The 16,530-nt window shown below is 61.3% G+C and overlaps 1 protein-coding gene across 6 annotated transcripts; it reads right to left on the bottom strand.

Annotated features, from left to right (window-relative positions):
- Positions 1–164: 164 nt before the first annotated feature.
- Positions 165–16,217, bottom strand: SSBP4 (single stranded DNA binding protein 4). Of its 6 annotated transcripts, none has more exons than XM_074350400.1 (17): positions 15,849–16,211; positions 7,937–8,009; positions 7,491–7,552; positions 7,318–7,402; positions 3,757–3,846; positions 2,991–3,050; positions 2,836–2,905; positions 2,616–2,683; positions 2,466–2,533; positions 2,130–2,175; positions 2,014–2,049; positions 1,859–1,913; positions 1,705–1,775; positions 1,533–1,611; positions 1,119–1,147; positions 790–1,013; positions 165–529 (listed from the first exon to the last, which is right to left on the bottom strand). In XM_074350400.1, exons 1-16 carry the CDS (start codon positions 15,905–15,907, stop codon positions 804–806), a joined length of 1,161 nt encoding a protein of 386 aa, XP_074206501.1. In that variant the 5' UTR covers positions 15,908–16,211; the 3' UTR covers positions 165–529; positions 790–803. The 6 variants fall into 6 exon arrangements, with proteins under 6 accessions (XP_074206501.1, XP_074206502.1, XP_074206503.1 ...); XM_074350401.1 differs by having other exon boundaries at positions 906–1,013; positions 15,849–16,208; XM_074350402.1 differs by having other exon boundaries at positions 165–1,013; positions 7,318–7,376; positions 15,849–16,217.
- Between the last annotated feature and the right edge of the window lie 313 nt (positions 16,218–16,530).

The raw sequence follows: 16,530 nt of genomic DNA on the forward strand, positions 1-16,530 counted from the left end.
TTTTCACCAGGTAGACACCTACCTACCCTAAAAACTCGTCCCAACCCTCAACAGTTTCCAGAACCCCGTGGGGCCTCTGCCTAACCTCAGCCCTTGAAGGTGTGGCTGAGACCCCAAGGTGCAGGTTGTCGCTGCAAGCCAAAGTGAAGAAGTCCAAGACCAGATACCAAAAACCAAAATCAAGTTACGTTTATTGATGGGGCCCACCCCTGCTGTCCAAAGGAAAGGAGGTCCCCAAGGAGCCCCCCTGGACAAAACAGAAATAACCGGAAGGGCCCATACAGGAAAGAACATCTCTGAGGTCCTTGAGTTTTTTATAAAATGAATGAGTCCTTCTTGCGGGGCCTCCCAGCCATCCAAGCTTTGACCAGGAGTCCAGTTGCCCGAGGTGCGACCTCAGACCCTCACCCTGTGGACTACCCGAGCCCCTGGACCTTAGCCCCGGGCAGAGGCGCTGGGCAGAAGCCAGGGCAGCAGTGGGCAAGGGGCTGCGGCCCCATCACACGCTCATGGTCATCCCGGGGGAGTACTGCGGAAAGACGAGGGGGTGGCGCCCCGGAGCCGGCTCAGTTCCGGCCTAGGCTGGGACCCGCCCCCCCGGGGTGGAATGGGGAACAGGGCAGTGTGGATATGGAAAGGAAAGGGGTCGGGTGGCATTGGGTGGCAATGCAATGCGTGGGGAGGCCGCGGGTCCCAGGGTTGGGGATGGGATAGGGGCGGGGCGGTGAGATAGGGTGGGCGCGAGGAGGAGAGAGGGGGAAGGGAAGGATGCCGCGGCCGCCCCCCCACCTGGCCCGCCGCGGTCACGGTCTTGCTCTGGCCCCCCGGCCGCCCCGCCGGGGTCTGCCCGCCAGGCCCCTCCGGCCCGACGCCGCCGCGGGGGGGGAGTCGACGCAGTCGCTTACGCTTTCGCTCGGGAACGGGTGCAGGAAGGTCCCGGCGGCCGCCATCTCGCTGTCGTCCCGCGGGGTGCCCGGGGTGTTGCTCAGGCCGGCCACGGCGCCGGGGGAGCTCTGGGGGCGGCCGCCGTGAGCGCGGAGCGCCCCGCCGCCCAACCCGGACTAGACCTCTCCACGCGGGCCCGCCCCCCGCCCCGCGCCGGAGGGCGGCCCCCTCACCTTCGGCAACCCGTCCAGATCGCCCGAGCCTGCGGACCGACAGAAAGCGGACACGCGGCTCAGACGCGCCGGCGCCACGGAGCCGGCTACACCAACCCCCTTCCCGAGGCCGCGCACCCTCCCTTGGCCCAGTCCACTGGGACGCCGCTGAGGGTTCCGGGCGGAGGGCCCAGATTGAGGGTGGGGGGTGGTCAGTGCAGGCAGTCTGGCCTCCCCACTATTTCGTTACTGGACCCTCCTCCTCCCAGCGCAGCCCAAGTCACTGGGATGCCCAGGGAGCTCAGGGTGCGCCCCCAGTGCCTGCACGGCACACAGGCGGAGGGGCTGGAAGCCGCCAGGGGGCGCACGCGGCTCGCGAAGCAGCGGGTGGGGGGTGGGGGTGGGGGGGGTGTCCGTCTAGGGACACCCACTCACCCAGGGATCCGTTGACATGGTGAGGCTCCATCGCACTCATGGCGGCCATGGGGCCCTCCGGACCAGGGCCGAGAGGGAACTGTAGGCATAGGGGCAGCGTGGGACTAGGGCCACCATCTCCCATCCCTCACCCTAGGGGTCATCGCCTCCCACCCAGAAAGCCCCCACTTACATTAGCCCTGCCGGCCCCCGGCCCGATGGGGTTCATGATGGTGTACATGTTCTCACTGGAGTTGGTGGAGTCTGGGGCGGCACATGAAGGGGGTGGGGTGTGAAGGGGCCTCATTAGAGAACACCCCTCCCTATGCCCGGCCAGACCATCGTACCTCCAGGGCTGGGCATGATGGGTGTGCCAGGAGGCCCACCTCCTCCTGGGGGTCCCTGCACACAGAAGGAGACAGAGAAGGTGAGAAAGGCTCCCCATCTGCCACCCCACAATCCCTGCCCCCAGGTCAAGTTGCCCACTGTTGGCCTCACTCACCGAGTAGCTGCCAGGGGAGGAGGAGGAGTAGGGGATCTGGGGAGAGGAGCAGCTGTGAGCAGTTGCCCCATACCACAGCACATTCTCCTAACCACCCACCCCATCCCGACACTCACCGAGTTGCCACTGGGGCTGGCCCACGGGCCACGCACCCCGGGTCCCCTGGAAGAGACAGTGGTAGACCCTGGGTCTTAAGCCAGGCAGTACACCCCCCAACCCCATGCCCCTAGGGCAGATGTTGGCTGAGAAGTAACCACGTAGGGATTCCAGGCCAGCCTTCAAATCCCAACCCATCACTCACTGGCCTCTGAGCCTTAGTCCCCCCTTCCAAGAGTGGAGTAAACAATATCCGGGGCTGTTGGTGGCTTTTGGGTCTGCCCCAGCATACCCAGCCCAGGAAGCTGAGTGATGGCTCACGTAGGTACACCCCCAAGGGTCCCTGAGGGCCTTACATGCTCATGGTGGGCAAACCCGGGCCAGCAAGAGAGTTGGGTGGGGGCCGCATGCCACCTCCGTAGCTCTGTGAAGGCACAAGGGCCGTGAGTGACGGCCAAGAGAGGGCAGCCCCTCAAGCTCCCCTTCCCCCTGGACCCTGCTCTTACCTGGGGCCCAACGCTGGTCATGCCCCGTGGAGGTGTCACCCTCTGCAGTGGGCCCATGCTTGAGTGCCCTGAGGACAGAAGGAGGGCTCAGGCTGGGCCCATTCCCATGTGAACGTGCACTGTGGTGGTGGGGGGTGTTCCTGTGCAGTGAGGCAGCAGGAAACTGGAACTGGGGTCCTGATGGGTTTGGGGGGACAGCATCTAGAGCTTCCCTACTCACCCTGAGCACGCGGGGAGGGGTCCATGGCGCCAGGGAGGAGGGGCTGGGAGCCAGGGAGGCCCACGGGAGGCTGCAGAGGGGACGTGGCAGCATTAAGTGTGGGTGCCCCTACTCCGGCCCAACTCCTGCCCACCCTCCCCTCATCCCTCTCTCACCTGACTTGGCATCCGCAGGGTGGGCCGGGGGCCCCCTGGGAACCGCGGCGACATGAAGGGCTGGAAGAGGTGGGCCAGGGATCAGCGCCTCCCCCCACCTGCTCACCCTCCAAAGCTACCCAGTTCCTGCTATGCCCAGTCCCTTAGCCTGGATACCCCTTGCTCCAGGGCCAGCCAGCAAACCTCAGCCAGCTGGCACCTGGGTGTGTGGGAGCATGGGACAGCAATGGGACTGGGTGGGGCAGTGACTGTTCAAGGGGGAGGGACATCACAGGTCCTTACCTGAATGTGAGGCCCTATCATAGGGGTGTTGGGGTTGTGGGGGGAAGGCTGGGAGCCCAGGGGGCCCTAGGAGGACAGAACCACGTGGGTTGGGAAGAGTGAGGTCACCCGAAGCTCCACAGTTTGCTGTGGCTCTGCTGAGCCTGAGGGGTCAGGAGACCGTGGAGGCAGGAGAGTAGGCCAACTAGCCCTGCTGGAGTGGGAAGTGTGGTCAGCCCTAAGGGCAGAGTCGGGAAGGGTCATGGGCAGGACCCATGGCTCAGAGAGCCACGTTCTGCGGCTGCTGGCACCCTGACACACACAGGTCAAGTGCACAAAGACCCTGCCCTCTCCTGCGCTAGGGCCCAGCCATGCAGCCCCTCCCTTGCTGGTTCTACCAAGGCTGGCATGTGCACACCCACTCACCCTGGCAGAGCCCCCACCTGTCACCCTACGGACACAAGCCCACCCAGGTCGGGGACAGGGACCCCAGCTCTGGTTGTACCTGGAAGAAGCCGGGTGCCATGGGGCCTGATGCCATTGCATCATTGGGGGCCATGCTCCCCATCACTGGGCTGGGAGCCGCTGCAGCACTCTGCAGGGGTTGGGGAGATGGCAAGAGCCAAGTCAGGTCACTCCCTGCCTGTGTCTCCTCTCCCCAAGCAGTCTGGCCCCAAGGAATGAGGAACCCGAGCCATCTCTACTTATGGGAGGATGTCTGGGTCCCAGGGGCGCGGTGGGTGGCAGGAGCTCTAGGTGAGGGAAGAGCCTCTGCCCCTGTCCCCACCCAGGTTTAGCAACCAGATGTGCTGGGTGGCCTTCAGCAAGGGCTCTGCCTCCTGTGGCACCTGAGACCCTGGAGGTGGTCAGAGCCCAGAACTGCTGAGCCCACAGCCCGGGGAGGAGGCCAGGGATACCAGCCCCCAGTAAGTCCCCAGCCGGAGGACTCTGGGGGTCTGAAAATGCCATCCACCCAGGACTCCAGCGTGTGCCTCATCCTTCTAACACAGGCTTGTTCTTTTGGTCTGAATCTAACTGCAGATGGGTGGAGGCACAGTCCCCCATTCCCTGCCCATCCCAACCAGCCAAGTCCTCCTGGCTAGCGAGGCAGCTTAGCTGGGCCCCCAAGACACCTCAAATAAACCGACAAAAAAAAAAAAAAATCAACAGGCAGCTTCAAGATGAACCTCCCTCTCAGAGGGCTCTTCCTTGGAGCTACTGTGCAGACCACTTCCCCCTCCTCCTCCAGTAGGGAAGGGAAGGAAACAGAATTCTGGAGTGGGGTCTCCAAGCCCCCAACCTCTTTTCAGATGAAAGTGGAGAACTGGGTGCTTGAGAGGGGAGTTCCTGTATCTGCCAGGGCAGAGATGCTGGTGGCAGGCCCAGAGTTGGCATGGGGACAGCTGACAGGCCACTTCCTCTGGTCAGTTCCAAGTCCCAGGCTTGTCTGCCTGTGGGGCCCACAGAGCAGGGGGAAGGGGGTGGGTGGGAATCTAGTCTGCAGGGCAGAGGGGACACATCCAAGGATAGGGAAGGGGAAGACACTGCAGGCACTGTGGAGAGAGCACTTTTCTTGGGGTCCCTTGACTCTTGTCTGTGCATCATCCCCCCTTCCCCTCCGAGGCCAGACCCCAAGAGGAAGGGGATGGTCTGTCTGGGTCACTGCCCCTGTCTGTGTCACACAGGGACACTCAGGAATTTGTGGGACTGCAGGCACTTGGGCTCAGAGGGGTTAGGCACTTTTCCCATGGTTACACAGCACATCTTGCCCTACAGGAACAGGAAAGGGGCCCCTTGGCTGGGTCAGAGCAGGGCCCCTGGAGACACACCCCTCCCTTTGGGGGCCGTAGCCTGCCCTCCTTCCTTCCTGCTCCTTCTCAAAGGTCAGCCTCTAAAGGATTTCTGCCCTGGCCCCAAGCTGGGAGGGTATCAGTGGGAGCACTCCCAGGGCCCAGCACAAATCATTTGAAAGCCCAAGTGACCCTGTGTGTGGAGGGACAAAGCTCTCAGCCCCTCTCCAAACTGCTGGGTTACCCGAGCCGGGCCTCCACCTCACCTTGTCCCACAAACACAGCCCGACGGCCTAGAGCAGTTCTGCGTCTGCCTCAGTGACTGGAGGGGGATCAGCTCTGAGCTCTGGGCCTGTCCAGCCTCCTCCACCTCATGCCTCATGGTGGGGGCAGGAGGGCAGCCCCCCTTTTTGAGCCACAGCAGGCGCCAGAGCATTTCCTGGTCAGGGAGGGCGGAGGTGGGGGCAGCTGCGCCCGGCTCCCGACCATGAGGTGTGGAGGCGGGGAGAAGATAAGGCACCCCTCACCCCTGCGGCTCCCCAACCCTTTAAGGGTTAATCCAGGGCAGGCCAGCCCACCCTCCCGGGCAAGTGGCCCAAGCTGGACCCCCCAAGTCAATCATCTACCCAGAGGCGCCAGCCCGGCCCCGCGTTGCCAAGACAACGGGCTGGGTGCGCTTTAGTTTCCTGGAGACGCCGAGGTCGGCCCCCAGCCCAGAGGCGCTGATGGAGCCCGCCACCATGGGCGGGAGGAGGACGCCCCTCACCCCGCCTGCCAGTCCCAGTTAGCACAGAGGCGGGGCAGAACGTGCAGCGGCTGCAGCCTGAGGACACAGAGACCCTGCCACCCCAGGGCCTGGGCGCCACTCCCCTTCCCCTAACGCTGCGCCGCAGCCCTGGTAACCAGCGCGCGCCCCCGGGAAGCGCGCTCACTCCGGCGCGAGACCGCAAAGCAAAGGAGACGACGCGGTTTGTGCTCCCTGGAGGAGTTGGCTGGGGCAGGGGAGGGGCGAAGCCAGCGGCGGAGATGGAAGGGGGGACTGCAGCAGCCCGGAAGAGGGAACAGAGCCCAGGGGACCCTGGAGACGGGCAGCGAGGAGCTGGGGCTAGACTGGGGAGAGCCGGGCCCACGCGGAGTCACGCACGGACACAGCTCCGGACATATCTATGGCCCCAGTTCTGGCGGGACTGCAACGTGAAGAATGGGACCCGATGGGGACGAACAGCAGTGACCTCGGCGGCTCCCATAAACGAGCATACAGCATGCATGGGGCGTCTTCAGGGACATGGTGAACCCCCAGACTTATCCGGCTGCACCCTGGCCCTGTAGAGGTGTGCACCCCTGCACAGGGGGACCTCTCTGCTGGGAGGCAGTGAGTGGTGTGGGACCCTGGCCAACTGCAGAGAGAGAGAGGTGGGGACAGCGGAGACCTGGGAGGCCCAGAGGGGCACAGCAGGGCGGATGACTCAGGATGTGAAGGCGCCAGCTGCAGGAGAGTGGGTGCACAGGGAGGAGGGGGCAGGGCAGAGGGGTCTCCCCCGGAAGCCAGCTGAGCCACTGCTTCCCCCTCAGGCCCACAGCCCAGGGCTCCCGAGCCCTCCCTCATCTGCTGGAGACCTCTCTGGGGCCAGGTGGCCAAAACCCCCAGGCCAGGGCGAAGAGGATAAAGGCAGGGGCCTGCCATCTGCTCCCCCGTGACAACTAGGTGCTGCCTGCCCCCTCATGTTACCCACCCTCCTCTCCAGACAGGCCTCTGACTCCCTCTCAGCCTGCAGGGAAAGAGGTGAAGCCGGCAGCCCCAGTCACCAAGCAAGGTTGGGAGGTTTGCCAAGTGCTCCCGGGTGCATGGGCAGTTAGCTAACCCCCACCAGCCCTGCCTAGGCTCCCACCTCAGAAGGCTCAGAAAGGCTGGGGTGGGAGGGGACAAGCAGTAGTGGCCACCCAGCTGGGTCCCACATACACACAGCTGGGCAGACAGGGAGGCAGGAGCTGGGGTTCTGTCTTCCCGGTTCCACATGGGGTTCAGTGAGGAGGAGCAAAGGAGGGGCTGACCTCAGGAGGGCTTGAGGTTTCTGGGGACCCTCAGGAGCTGGATGCACTAGAAGGAGATGCCCCCACTCTGTGAGTAACCCTGGACCAAATGAGGAGCAGAGGGACCCCACAGCCAGGCTGACCTGCCCGCCCAAGCCAGCTTCAGGCCAGGCAGCCTCCCAAGGCCACAGGCCCCCCACCCAGGCCTAGGAGCCCTGGTCCCAGTCCCTGGGGTGGGGACTCACATAGTCCTGGAAGGCCTTGGCTTCACTCGAGTGCTCGCATGCCTCTCTGCGGTCGGGCGCTGCACAGTACAAGTCCCAGAACACGCTGTGGGCGGCAGGGGGGGACGATGGTTTCCCCACTCGCCCCCACCCAGCCCCACTCCGTGGCCCGCCCGCACCAGCCTCACACGCACCACCACCAGGAATGCAGGAAGCCCGGAGGCTCCCCCAGCGTAATGTTCTTCTCCCATCGGATCTGCAGGGGAGAGGGAAGGAAGGTGAGGGGCTCGCTGCCTGGCCCTGTCTGACCCCTTCCCCTCCCAAGAGGCAGCCTCAGCCCAGCTCGGTGCCCAGGGAATAATGGGGCAGGAAACCAGCAGGTCAGAGCAAGGGAGCCAGGACAGGAGCAACTTGGGGAGTCCAGGGGCAGAGAAGCGGCTGGCAGATCCTCGGATGGATGAACAGATGCCAGAACACCAGCCTGCGGGCCCTGACCCGCCCCAGCCCTCAGTTTCCAGGGCACAATCCGACCCCACCATTGGAGACCTGACAAAAATGGAGTAGGGAGGATCCCAGGGTGTGGGTGGTGAGGAGAGGCTGGCTGGTGGGGAGGGGGACCTTCCTGGCCAGGCCAGCTTACCTCGGACAGAAAAGTCTGGGCTGACTTCTGGGCACCGACGTGCAGCAGGTACTCATATACGTACAGCGCCAACCTGCAGGCAGGGGAGGGGGGCTGGCTCAGGCTCTCAGGAGGCCTGGGGCAGCCCCAGAGCCCCTCTCTGAGGGTCCTTGGGAGGGGCTTTCCAGGGAGGCACCTGCTCTCCAGACCTACCTCCAGCCTCACATGCTTCCCCCTATTGGTCTCCTGATTCCCCAGTTTCCCCCATTTGCCCCTCAGAAAAGATGGCCTCCTCACCAGTTGCTCAGCCCAGTCAACACCTACACATCCATCAACGCCCAGCCTGCAGGCCCCTGCTCTAGACAGCACTCCTAGCAGTGCCCAATCCCCCATTTCCAGGCCAAATTCTGCTCAGTTCAACATCCCCCAAAGGACCAAGTCCTGACTTCATCCTGCCAATGCTGAGACCCCAGAGCAGCCTTGATCCCAGGGAGGTCCTCTGCTTAGAGAAAGGGCCCCTGAGTGTCACTCTAGATTGTGCTCTGGGTGGGGTCTCCCAGCAGGCACCCTGGGCCATGTGGCCAGGCCCAGCACACTGTCAGCCTCCCTGCCGAGAAAGGAAAGGGTCCCTCTGACCCAAGGTCTTCGTCCTCCAGGTGTCCCCAGACCTCATCCTCTTCCTTAGGATCAGTTCCCATCCACCAGTGAGGCTATGACTTACTCATACCAGGTCCCCAGGAGAAGTTGGGGGAAGTGGAGGTAGGGCCAGCAGTGCCACTCAGCTGCTATGGCACCCCGTGGACCAAATGCCCACAGTGCTTGGTACCACCGGACACACCAACTTGGCTGCTGCCCACCCGAAGAACACAAGCCACCCTCCAACCAGCAGCACCATCCTCAGGCCACACAAGGAGGCTAGACCATCCACACAGCTTTCCAGGCCTTTTCATCCTTAGACTCCACTCCACCCCCTCCCCATCTGTCTTCTATACCAGCCAGCAAAGGGACAACTCCCGCCCCTGGGGGGTCATCCATTCCCCATCCACCCACTCCACCAGCCCCTCCAGGCATCCCAGGGTCCTTCTACTGTCCAGCCAGGCCTCAGGTGGGCTGGAGGGTTCTGGATCCAAGACTGGGGGTCCCCCAAGGTCTGGCCTGAGGCTACTCTGGTGAAAGCTGGAGGCCCTTCCAGATGCCTTCCCACTCAGCTGGCCTCTGGTTCCATCCTAAAATAACCTTGCTTTGACTCACGCTCCTGCTTTTCTCCCGCCCTTCCCACCCCGCCCTTCCCAGCTCAGCTGCTCAACCCTCACATCCCAGCCCCCCCTCAGCAGACCACCCCCACCCCCAGGTCAGACCTCACCCAGGCTGTTCCAGTCCTTTTCTCCCGCTTCCCCCAACCCCGCCACTCCCCTTCCACGGGTTCTGCCCTTGCCCTGGATCCTCTTCCTCCCTTCATTCATCTGTCTCTCCAGTCATTCATTCATTCAACAAACATTCACCCAGCACCTCCTTGAATAGTGAGCATAACAGACCCTGTCCTGGAGGTCCTCTCACAGGGAGAGACAGAAGCAACAATACAAAGGAGAAGGTAAGTTGCGTGGTGGTGGGTTGGAAGGTGGTGGCTGTTACAGAAGGACAAGGGGGGAGGCTGGGGGTCAGCATGGACAGCCATCCCAGGGCAAGGTACGTCCATGGCTCACACTGTACCACATGGGCTGTGACAGCCACTGGAGGGACAGAAATGGGGCAGAGGAGTAGGATACATGGGATCACGTAGTTTTGAGTGTTCCCCCCCCAAGACTGGCCAAGGTTCCCACCTCATCATCACACCTCTCAGCAGCGCCTCCAACCCAGGCCCCCCCAGATCCCAACAGTGCACCCCAGAGGTCTCCAGCATTCCCCTTTCCAGCCCAGTTGCCTTCCTTGACCTCCAGCATCCACAATCATCTGTCCAGCTTACTCCTGCAACCAATCCTCCCTTTCTGGAGGCTTCACAAGTGCCTTGCAAGTATGAAGCAATGAACATGAAAAGCCAATAGGGCCAGAGGATCATTATCAAAAATTACCTGACCAGCCCAGCCTGCTCACCACCTTATCCTCAGGCAAAGAGAGAGGCTAAGAGAGGTCCAGCTGGCCTCTGCCCACCTGGGGGGACAGTGCAGGGAGCAGGAAAGGCTGAGGGGATGAGATGCCTGGAGAGAGGGAGGGAGACTGAGCTGGGGGGATCCAGGTATGCTGCCCCAAGAGGGAAGGGCAGGAGCATGGGGTGGGGGGAGGATGAGGGGGCTGCACTCTGGACAGCTCCCACTCCAAAGGCAGGCAGAAAGCTCTCAAGGCTCAGGGAGCCTCCTGAAGAACACATTGAATCCCACTATGTCCACCAAAGGCTCTATGCTGCCAGGCCGTCGTGTCCTTCTCCATCATCACCTCTCACCCTTGACTGTCCCACTGTCGGGCTTCAGACCCACAGGCAGGTCCAGGAGCCCACCCCTGCCCGTTCTCTTCCCTCCACCGCCTCTAGCCCTGCTCCCTCTCCTCCCCTCTCCCTGGGTGGCCTCCCCTCCCACTTTGATGACTGACACTGTACAGCTGCCCACAGGGTGCTCCTGGACCCAGGATCTTAGGATCCACCGTCCACTTGATATCTTAAAGGCCCAGCCCCACCCCAGCTTCTTCCTGTCCTGCCCGTCCTGCGCCCCAGCCTGGGTGGTCTGGACTCACACAGGTGCAGGGCATGTGTGAAGATCCACCCAGCTGTTCCCCTGAGATCACTGCATTTACTGAATTTAGGGGGGGGGGGGGAACATAAGGAAAAAGCACTCTCTCTGATTCTGAGCCTTCTCCCTGCCTTCCTCACCACACCCCTGTTCCAGGCCACCACCGTCACTTACCTGGATTCCCACAGGGCCCCTCCAGGAGCTGCTTCCTCTCCCACCCCTGGAGTCTATACTCCCTTGGGCTCCCTACCCCCACCGTGCACTCCTCACTCAAGACCCTCCAGTGCCCCTCCACACACTTTAGCCACTCTCTACCCCTTCACCCCAGGGCCTTTGCATAGGCGGTTCCCCCACCTAGGGCATTTCTGCTAGAGACCCTCGTGGCTCCAGTGTCACCTGTCAGAGGCGTCCCTATCATTTCTAACCCCAGCCCTAGTCCATTCTCCCCCATCATCGTATTTATCTCCATCTGACACAAGTCTCTGCTTATCACCTGCAGCCCTCTGGATGTAGCTTTGGGAGGGTGGGGACTTCGTCAAACTCCTGAGCTTACACAGAGCTGGGCATCCTGGGCCCCCAGCCACACTGAAGGATGAACCAACCAACCCTGGACCCCCTCCTGGGATGTCCAGGAAGCACAGAGGGAAGTCAGCACTTACTATCCTGATGTTAAAGATTGGGGTTGTAACCCAAAAGCAAAGAAAAGCCAGAGTAGGTTTTCAGTTTTGCTTGTTTTCTCTTACATTTTGGTACTTAAATTTTTATTAGGATCGAGTGTCAGAGAATTGTGAGCAGTTTGTTTTCGGTGAAAAGTTTCTAAGCCTGGACATTTGATCAGGTTGTTTTGGGACCTCCAGGGCCCCCCACTGAGGGAGGGCATCTAGATTGGAGGTCATTGTCCAGACCCTGAGCTGGGTTATGGGGAAGGGCCTGGGCCCTGGATCCAAATCCTAGCCCCACCCCGGGCCCTGGTCAGCAAATGGCCTGCAGAATGAAGAGCCCACCCATCAGAGGGGCAGGCTTCTGCTTCAAGAAGGCAGGAGACGGAAGGGGGCATAGGGCGGCCCTGGGAGGCCCTCCCTCCAGAAGGTGACCTGGAGGATAGGGCTGTGCCCAGACCTGGAGTGCTCAAGGGGAAGAGGTGCAGACGGGGCTGCAGCTGCACAGGGAAGCAGCGACTTAATGGGGTGCTGAAGTCTCCTGGGCTAAAATGCAGCACTATCGTATCAAAAATCATTATCAAGAATTACAGTATCAGGTGCTCCCCTCCCAGCTCCCCCCTCCCTCTTAAAGCCCCTGGAGGCACATGCTGCTAGGGGCTGGGAGATGCCCTCTATTCAAGGCCTTGTGTCACCCCCTCACCCCCTCCACCCCGTCTTAATCCATCACCAGGTCACACCGATGCCCCCAAAGGGACTCCCCAGCCCACACATGTCCTCCCTCCCCTCTGCCACCCTCATGGCCAGGCCTTCAGCTCTTAAGAGACAGGGTGGTGGCCACCCTCATCACTGGCTTCCTGGCAGTCTCCTTACAGCCCTTCTCCCACCCAGCAGCCAAAGTAACGACCCCTACTCACAAATTCCACCCCAGCCTTCCTGCTCCTCCCGCTCCCTCCCCAGAAGCTTCCTGGAGACCTTGCCAGGAGGCTCCCCTATGTCTGCTGGCTCTGCTCAGCCTCCAGGACTCAGTTCAGGGACCCCTTAAGAACCTCTTACCCACACCAACTCCCGCAACAAGGATGCCCATGGCCACATCTGAAAGCCCAGACAGGGATGGGACCGACACAGGGTGATTCCCTTGCCTGCCAGGCTAATGAATAAACCCCTGAGGTGATGTACCCAAATCAGAACTAATCTCGGGGGGATAAACACAAGGTGCCCAGTGACACTGACCATGATTGTCATTTCTAGAACTATTCTAAACCCAAATGGCACCACTTAAAGTGTTCAAGGATATACACACACACAAAGCAAATGTTTAGATCCCCCCCCCACCCCGATTTCGGAGCCTCTGGGGCTGAAGGGGGAAGAGATGCAAAGGGGAAAAAAGGGCCTTCAACTGTCCCTGTCACTTTCATCCCCTTATTTAAAAAGACCTGAAACCAATGACCAAATGCACGTGCTAGTTAGTTCTGAGTGGGAAGTGCTCTCACGGCTTCCCCGTAGGTTGGAGTGTTGCATTATTTACAGGGGGAGAAGCTGTATCATCCTGCAGGCAGCCCCCTCAGACCCCAGCATCCCCCTCAACCACTCTGTCACACCTGCATTGTGCTCCCTGGACTCTGCACTCACCACTGCTTGCTGTGAGCCCCCCGAGGGAAGGGACCCATTATCCGTGCACCCAGCAGGCACTCAGTCCATTTCTGGAACAGACTAGTGTTGAGATGGGGAACCCCCACGACGGGGCACAGGACAGGGGCCCAAGAAGGAAGGAGGGGAAGGGCAGAAGGCAGCAGGGTGAGATTGGGGAGGACAAGCAGTTCAAGAGTCGAGGACCCAAGTAGTGGAACCCCCTTCACCCCGTTTCACAGAGGAGGAAACCAAGGCCCAGAGACAGAAAGTGGCTCCGTTGGTGGCTGCCTGTGAGGGGTGTGCTACCTGCAGCCTCTCAGCCAGTCCTTGTGAGAATCCTGCCATGCCAGTTGTCCACACTTCAGATGAGGAAGCTGAGGCGCAAAGCAAGCAGCCCACCTCTCCCGTGGATCAGCCCCAAGCTTCTGAGAGCTTTCCTGTGCCCTAGAGCCTGAGACTTCAGCAGGCCCCTTCTCCTGGGGCCCAGCATCCCCATCAGGGAAATGGATGTTACCATCTGGTGTTTCCCAACTTTCTTTAGCAGCAGAACTTCACCTCCAAATCAGTGCTTAAATGGGACCCTCTATAAGAAATGGATAAGTGTATGATGGCTCTGACCAAAGATGGGACTGGAGAACAGGTGATATAATGGGACCTTAAGCCTCCATGTGCGGTACTTCTGTAGATCCCAGCGACCTCCAAGAATCTCTGCTGGGCAGGCTAGGGAGTAAGGGTATGATGGCGTAAGGGGGCCAGGAATTCAAATAACCCCCTCTTATAGCCCTGGCTGAGAGACGAGGCCAGGTTCAAAAGATCAAAATCTCTCCTGGATTGTCCAGTGGGATTGAAACCCAACTCCAAACCCCACCATCCCAGCTCAAACCTGTTAGTCCCTCCCTTATCTTCACAGCCACCACTTAAGCTGCCATCTTTAGCTCTCTCCCAGATAGCTGTGCCTGCACACCCCCTACCCAGGTCCCCTGGCCCTCTACCCCCGCCCGACCCCCAGTAAGCCCCACTCCACAAAGGAGGTGGAGGACACTTTTGAACACAAGCTTCTCTAGCCCACAGGTCGTGCCCTGACCTGGGGAACCAGCCCCAGCTCTTTGGCCTGGCCTTACCCCAGGGCCTTTGCACTTGCTGTGCCCTCAGCCACCTGCTTTTCCTCCAGGTCTCTGCACAACTGACATCTTCCTCACACCTCACTGACACCCTTTCCCTTCTTCATAGCACATCTCAAGATCTTTCCATTGGCTTGCTGCATAACTCCCTTGCCTCCCTGCTAGGATGTGGGCTTCTTGAGGGCCAGGGCCTGGCTTCCCAACCCAGAACACAGCCCAGCATATATCTGACCAAGTGAACAATTCCCACTGGGGGAGTGGTAGACCCAAAACCCCAGCAGCCAGAGTACAAGGATGGTCGGGGACAGGCAAGGATCCCCAGGAGTGGGGTGGCCATGCCAGACACCCCCTGCTTCCAACCTGGCAGGAGGCAAGTGTCAGCTTCAAAAAGTCTTCCTGCTTCATGGTGCTTGGAAATGGAGTCCAACCTCATAACTGTGCAGACAGACAAGAGAGGCCTGGAGGCGCAGTCATCTGTCTAGCGTCTTCCGGCCACAAGAACTTCTTCGCCAAAATTACCCCAAGGCTGAGTAGAAGATGGACACTTATCCTTGTGTAGAGGGGGCTCCCAATATCAGCCCAGGCAGAAAAGGCAGGACAGGAGAAGGGGGCTGACGCCCATGTCCAGAGATCCTCTTCACTGCCCAGATGTTCAGCTCCTTCCTCCTGCTCTGGTCCTCAAGGAGACTCATCATGGGACCTCTCCTTTATGACCCAGCCTCCTCGCTGCTCCAGAAGCTGGGTTCCCACCCTAGGCCACCCTAGGTGACGCGACTACTAGGATCTTGCGACTCAGCCATTGGCCATCAGCCATGGCAAGCCTTCCGTTCTCTCTGGCACTGTAACAATACTGCAAACCTTTGAGTGCCCTTGCTGTGAGACAGTCACAGCTCCTAGCACCTTTCAAATGCCCCCCCAAACCTAAGAGATAGCACTATTATATTATGTCTGCACTTCTCAGGAAAGGAAAGTGAGCTTGGGGGAGGGGACGCTCCCTCACCAAAGCCACAGAGCAGGTAACTGGCAGTATCAAAGGCAAGCACAGCAGCCCAGCTTAAGGCCGCCTCCCCACCTCCAAAAGCTCTGATCCCCCTCAGCCCCTCAGCGCAGAGTCTGGGAGGTACCTGTCCCTCTACCAGCCTGAGAGCACCTGCCACCCACGGCCCAGGGTCACGCCAAGAACAAATGGGGGCTTCGGGTTTGTAAGCCTTGCAGCTTTCCCAGGGGCTTCACCCACCTGTCCCAGCCCAGGCTGGACAGGTGGCCTTGTTGGGTGGGGGCGCCCCTCAAGCCCTACCCTAGTCTCTCAAGCTCTTCCCGAAGAGTGGGGGTCTCAGAGCGACCAGTCTCGACTGCCCCGGAAACTTCCCTGGAGAATGGGGAAAGCAGTAGGAATCCAGACCCCGCGCGCACAGGGATCCAATTCTCCACCCTCGAGGAGGTCTCACTACCCTCTAGTCCCGATCGGATCTCGCGCGCGCCCGCGAATCTCGCGCCTGTCGGGTCTCCTGTGTCCTTTCAACTCTCACGACCTCTTGAATCTCGCGCGTCCCCTCAAATCTCGCGTCCCTTTTAAGCCCCTCACACCTCTTGGGTCGTACGCACCCCTACGTATCTCGAGACCCCTCGCGCCCCTTGGGTCCCGCGCGCCCCCTCAAACCTCGCGACCCCCTGAACGCGCTCCGGCCCCGAAAGCCCTGCACCCCGTACCCACGTGCCCCGAGCGGTGCCGGGGCCCACGGAAGCGGCGCGATCCCCCAGCCCCGCCCCCGGCTCCCGCGGTCCCGGTCCGCCGACTCACTTCTCGCGTGCCTGGCTATCGGAGGGCACAGCCGAGCCCTTGCCCCCCTTGGCGTACATGCTGCTCCAAGCCGCCGCCGCCGCCGGGGCCCACACCTGTCAGGCGGCACCGCGGGCTGCGCTCCCGGTCGCCATAGCTACCCGGCGCCCGGGGCCTCACGGCCCCGAGCCCCGCACGGGCATCGCGGGCTTCGTCCGCGCGGGGGAGCTCCAGACGGCCGAGACGGCGGCGGCGGCAGCTCCAGCTTTGGCTCTGGCTGCGGGTTTTATTTTCTTCCTCTCTTCGTTCAGCGCGAGCTGTTCCGGGAAGCGCGCGCCCCCTCCTCCCGCCGCGCGCGCCCCCGCCCGCCGCCTCCCCGTCGCCCGCGGGCGCCGCTCTTAAAGGGGCGATGGCTGGAGCGCGGGTGGGTCCCGCCGCCGGGACCGTGGGCCGGGCGCGCACGCGCAGTGCCCGCCGCGGAGGGAGGAGGCGTGGGGCACTAGTGGGGACAGCCACCCGGGGGTACACAGCAGGGCTCAGCTGATCACGGCTAGACACACACTCTATCCAGACAGAAGAAGCCACCCACATTGTACACCCAAGAACGCAGCCACACTTAGTTGCGGCTACACACTCCGACACATGACTTTACACACATAAATCCTCACAGTTACTGGAACAACTACTGATAGCCCCATAAAGC

The sequence above is a fragment of the Camelus bactrianus genome, chromosome 22 (assembly GCF_048773025.1).
Source record: "Camelus bactrianus isolate YW-2024 breed Bactrian camel chromosome 22, ASM4877302v1, whole genome shotgun sequence".
Taxonomy (NCBI): Eukaryota; Metazoa; Chordata; class Mammalia; order Artiodactyla; family Camelidae; genus Camelus; species Camelus bactrianus.

Coding starts and splice junctions, on each gene's coding strand:
- SSBP4 (XM_074350400.1), bottom strand. CDS start 15,907: ATGTACGCCAAGGGGGGCAAGGGCTCGGCTGTGCCCTCCGATAGCCAG. Junction 1,148..1,532: donor CCATGTCAACGGATCCCTGG/GTGAGTGGGTGT, acceptor GTCGGTCCGCAG/GCTCGGGCGATCTGGACGGG. Junction 1,014..1,118: donor ATCTGGACGGGTTGCCGAAG/GTGAGGGGGCCG, acceptor GGCCGCCCCCAG/AGCTCCCCCGGCGCCGTGGC.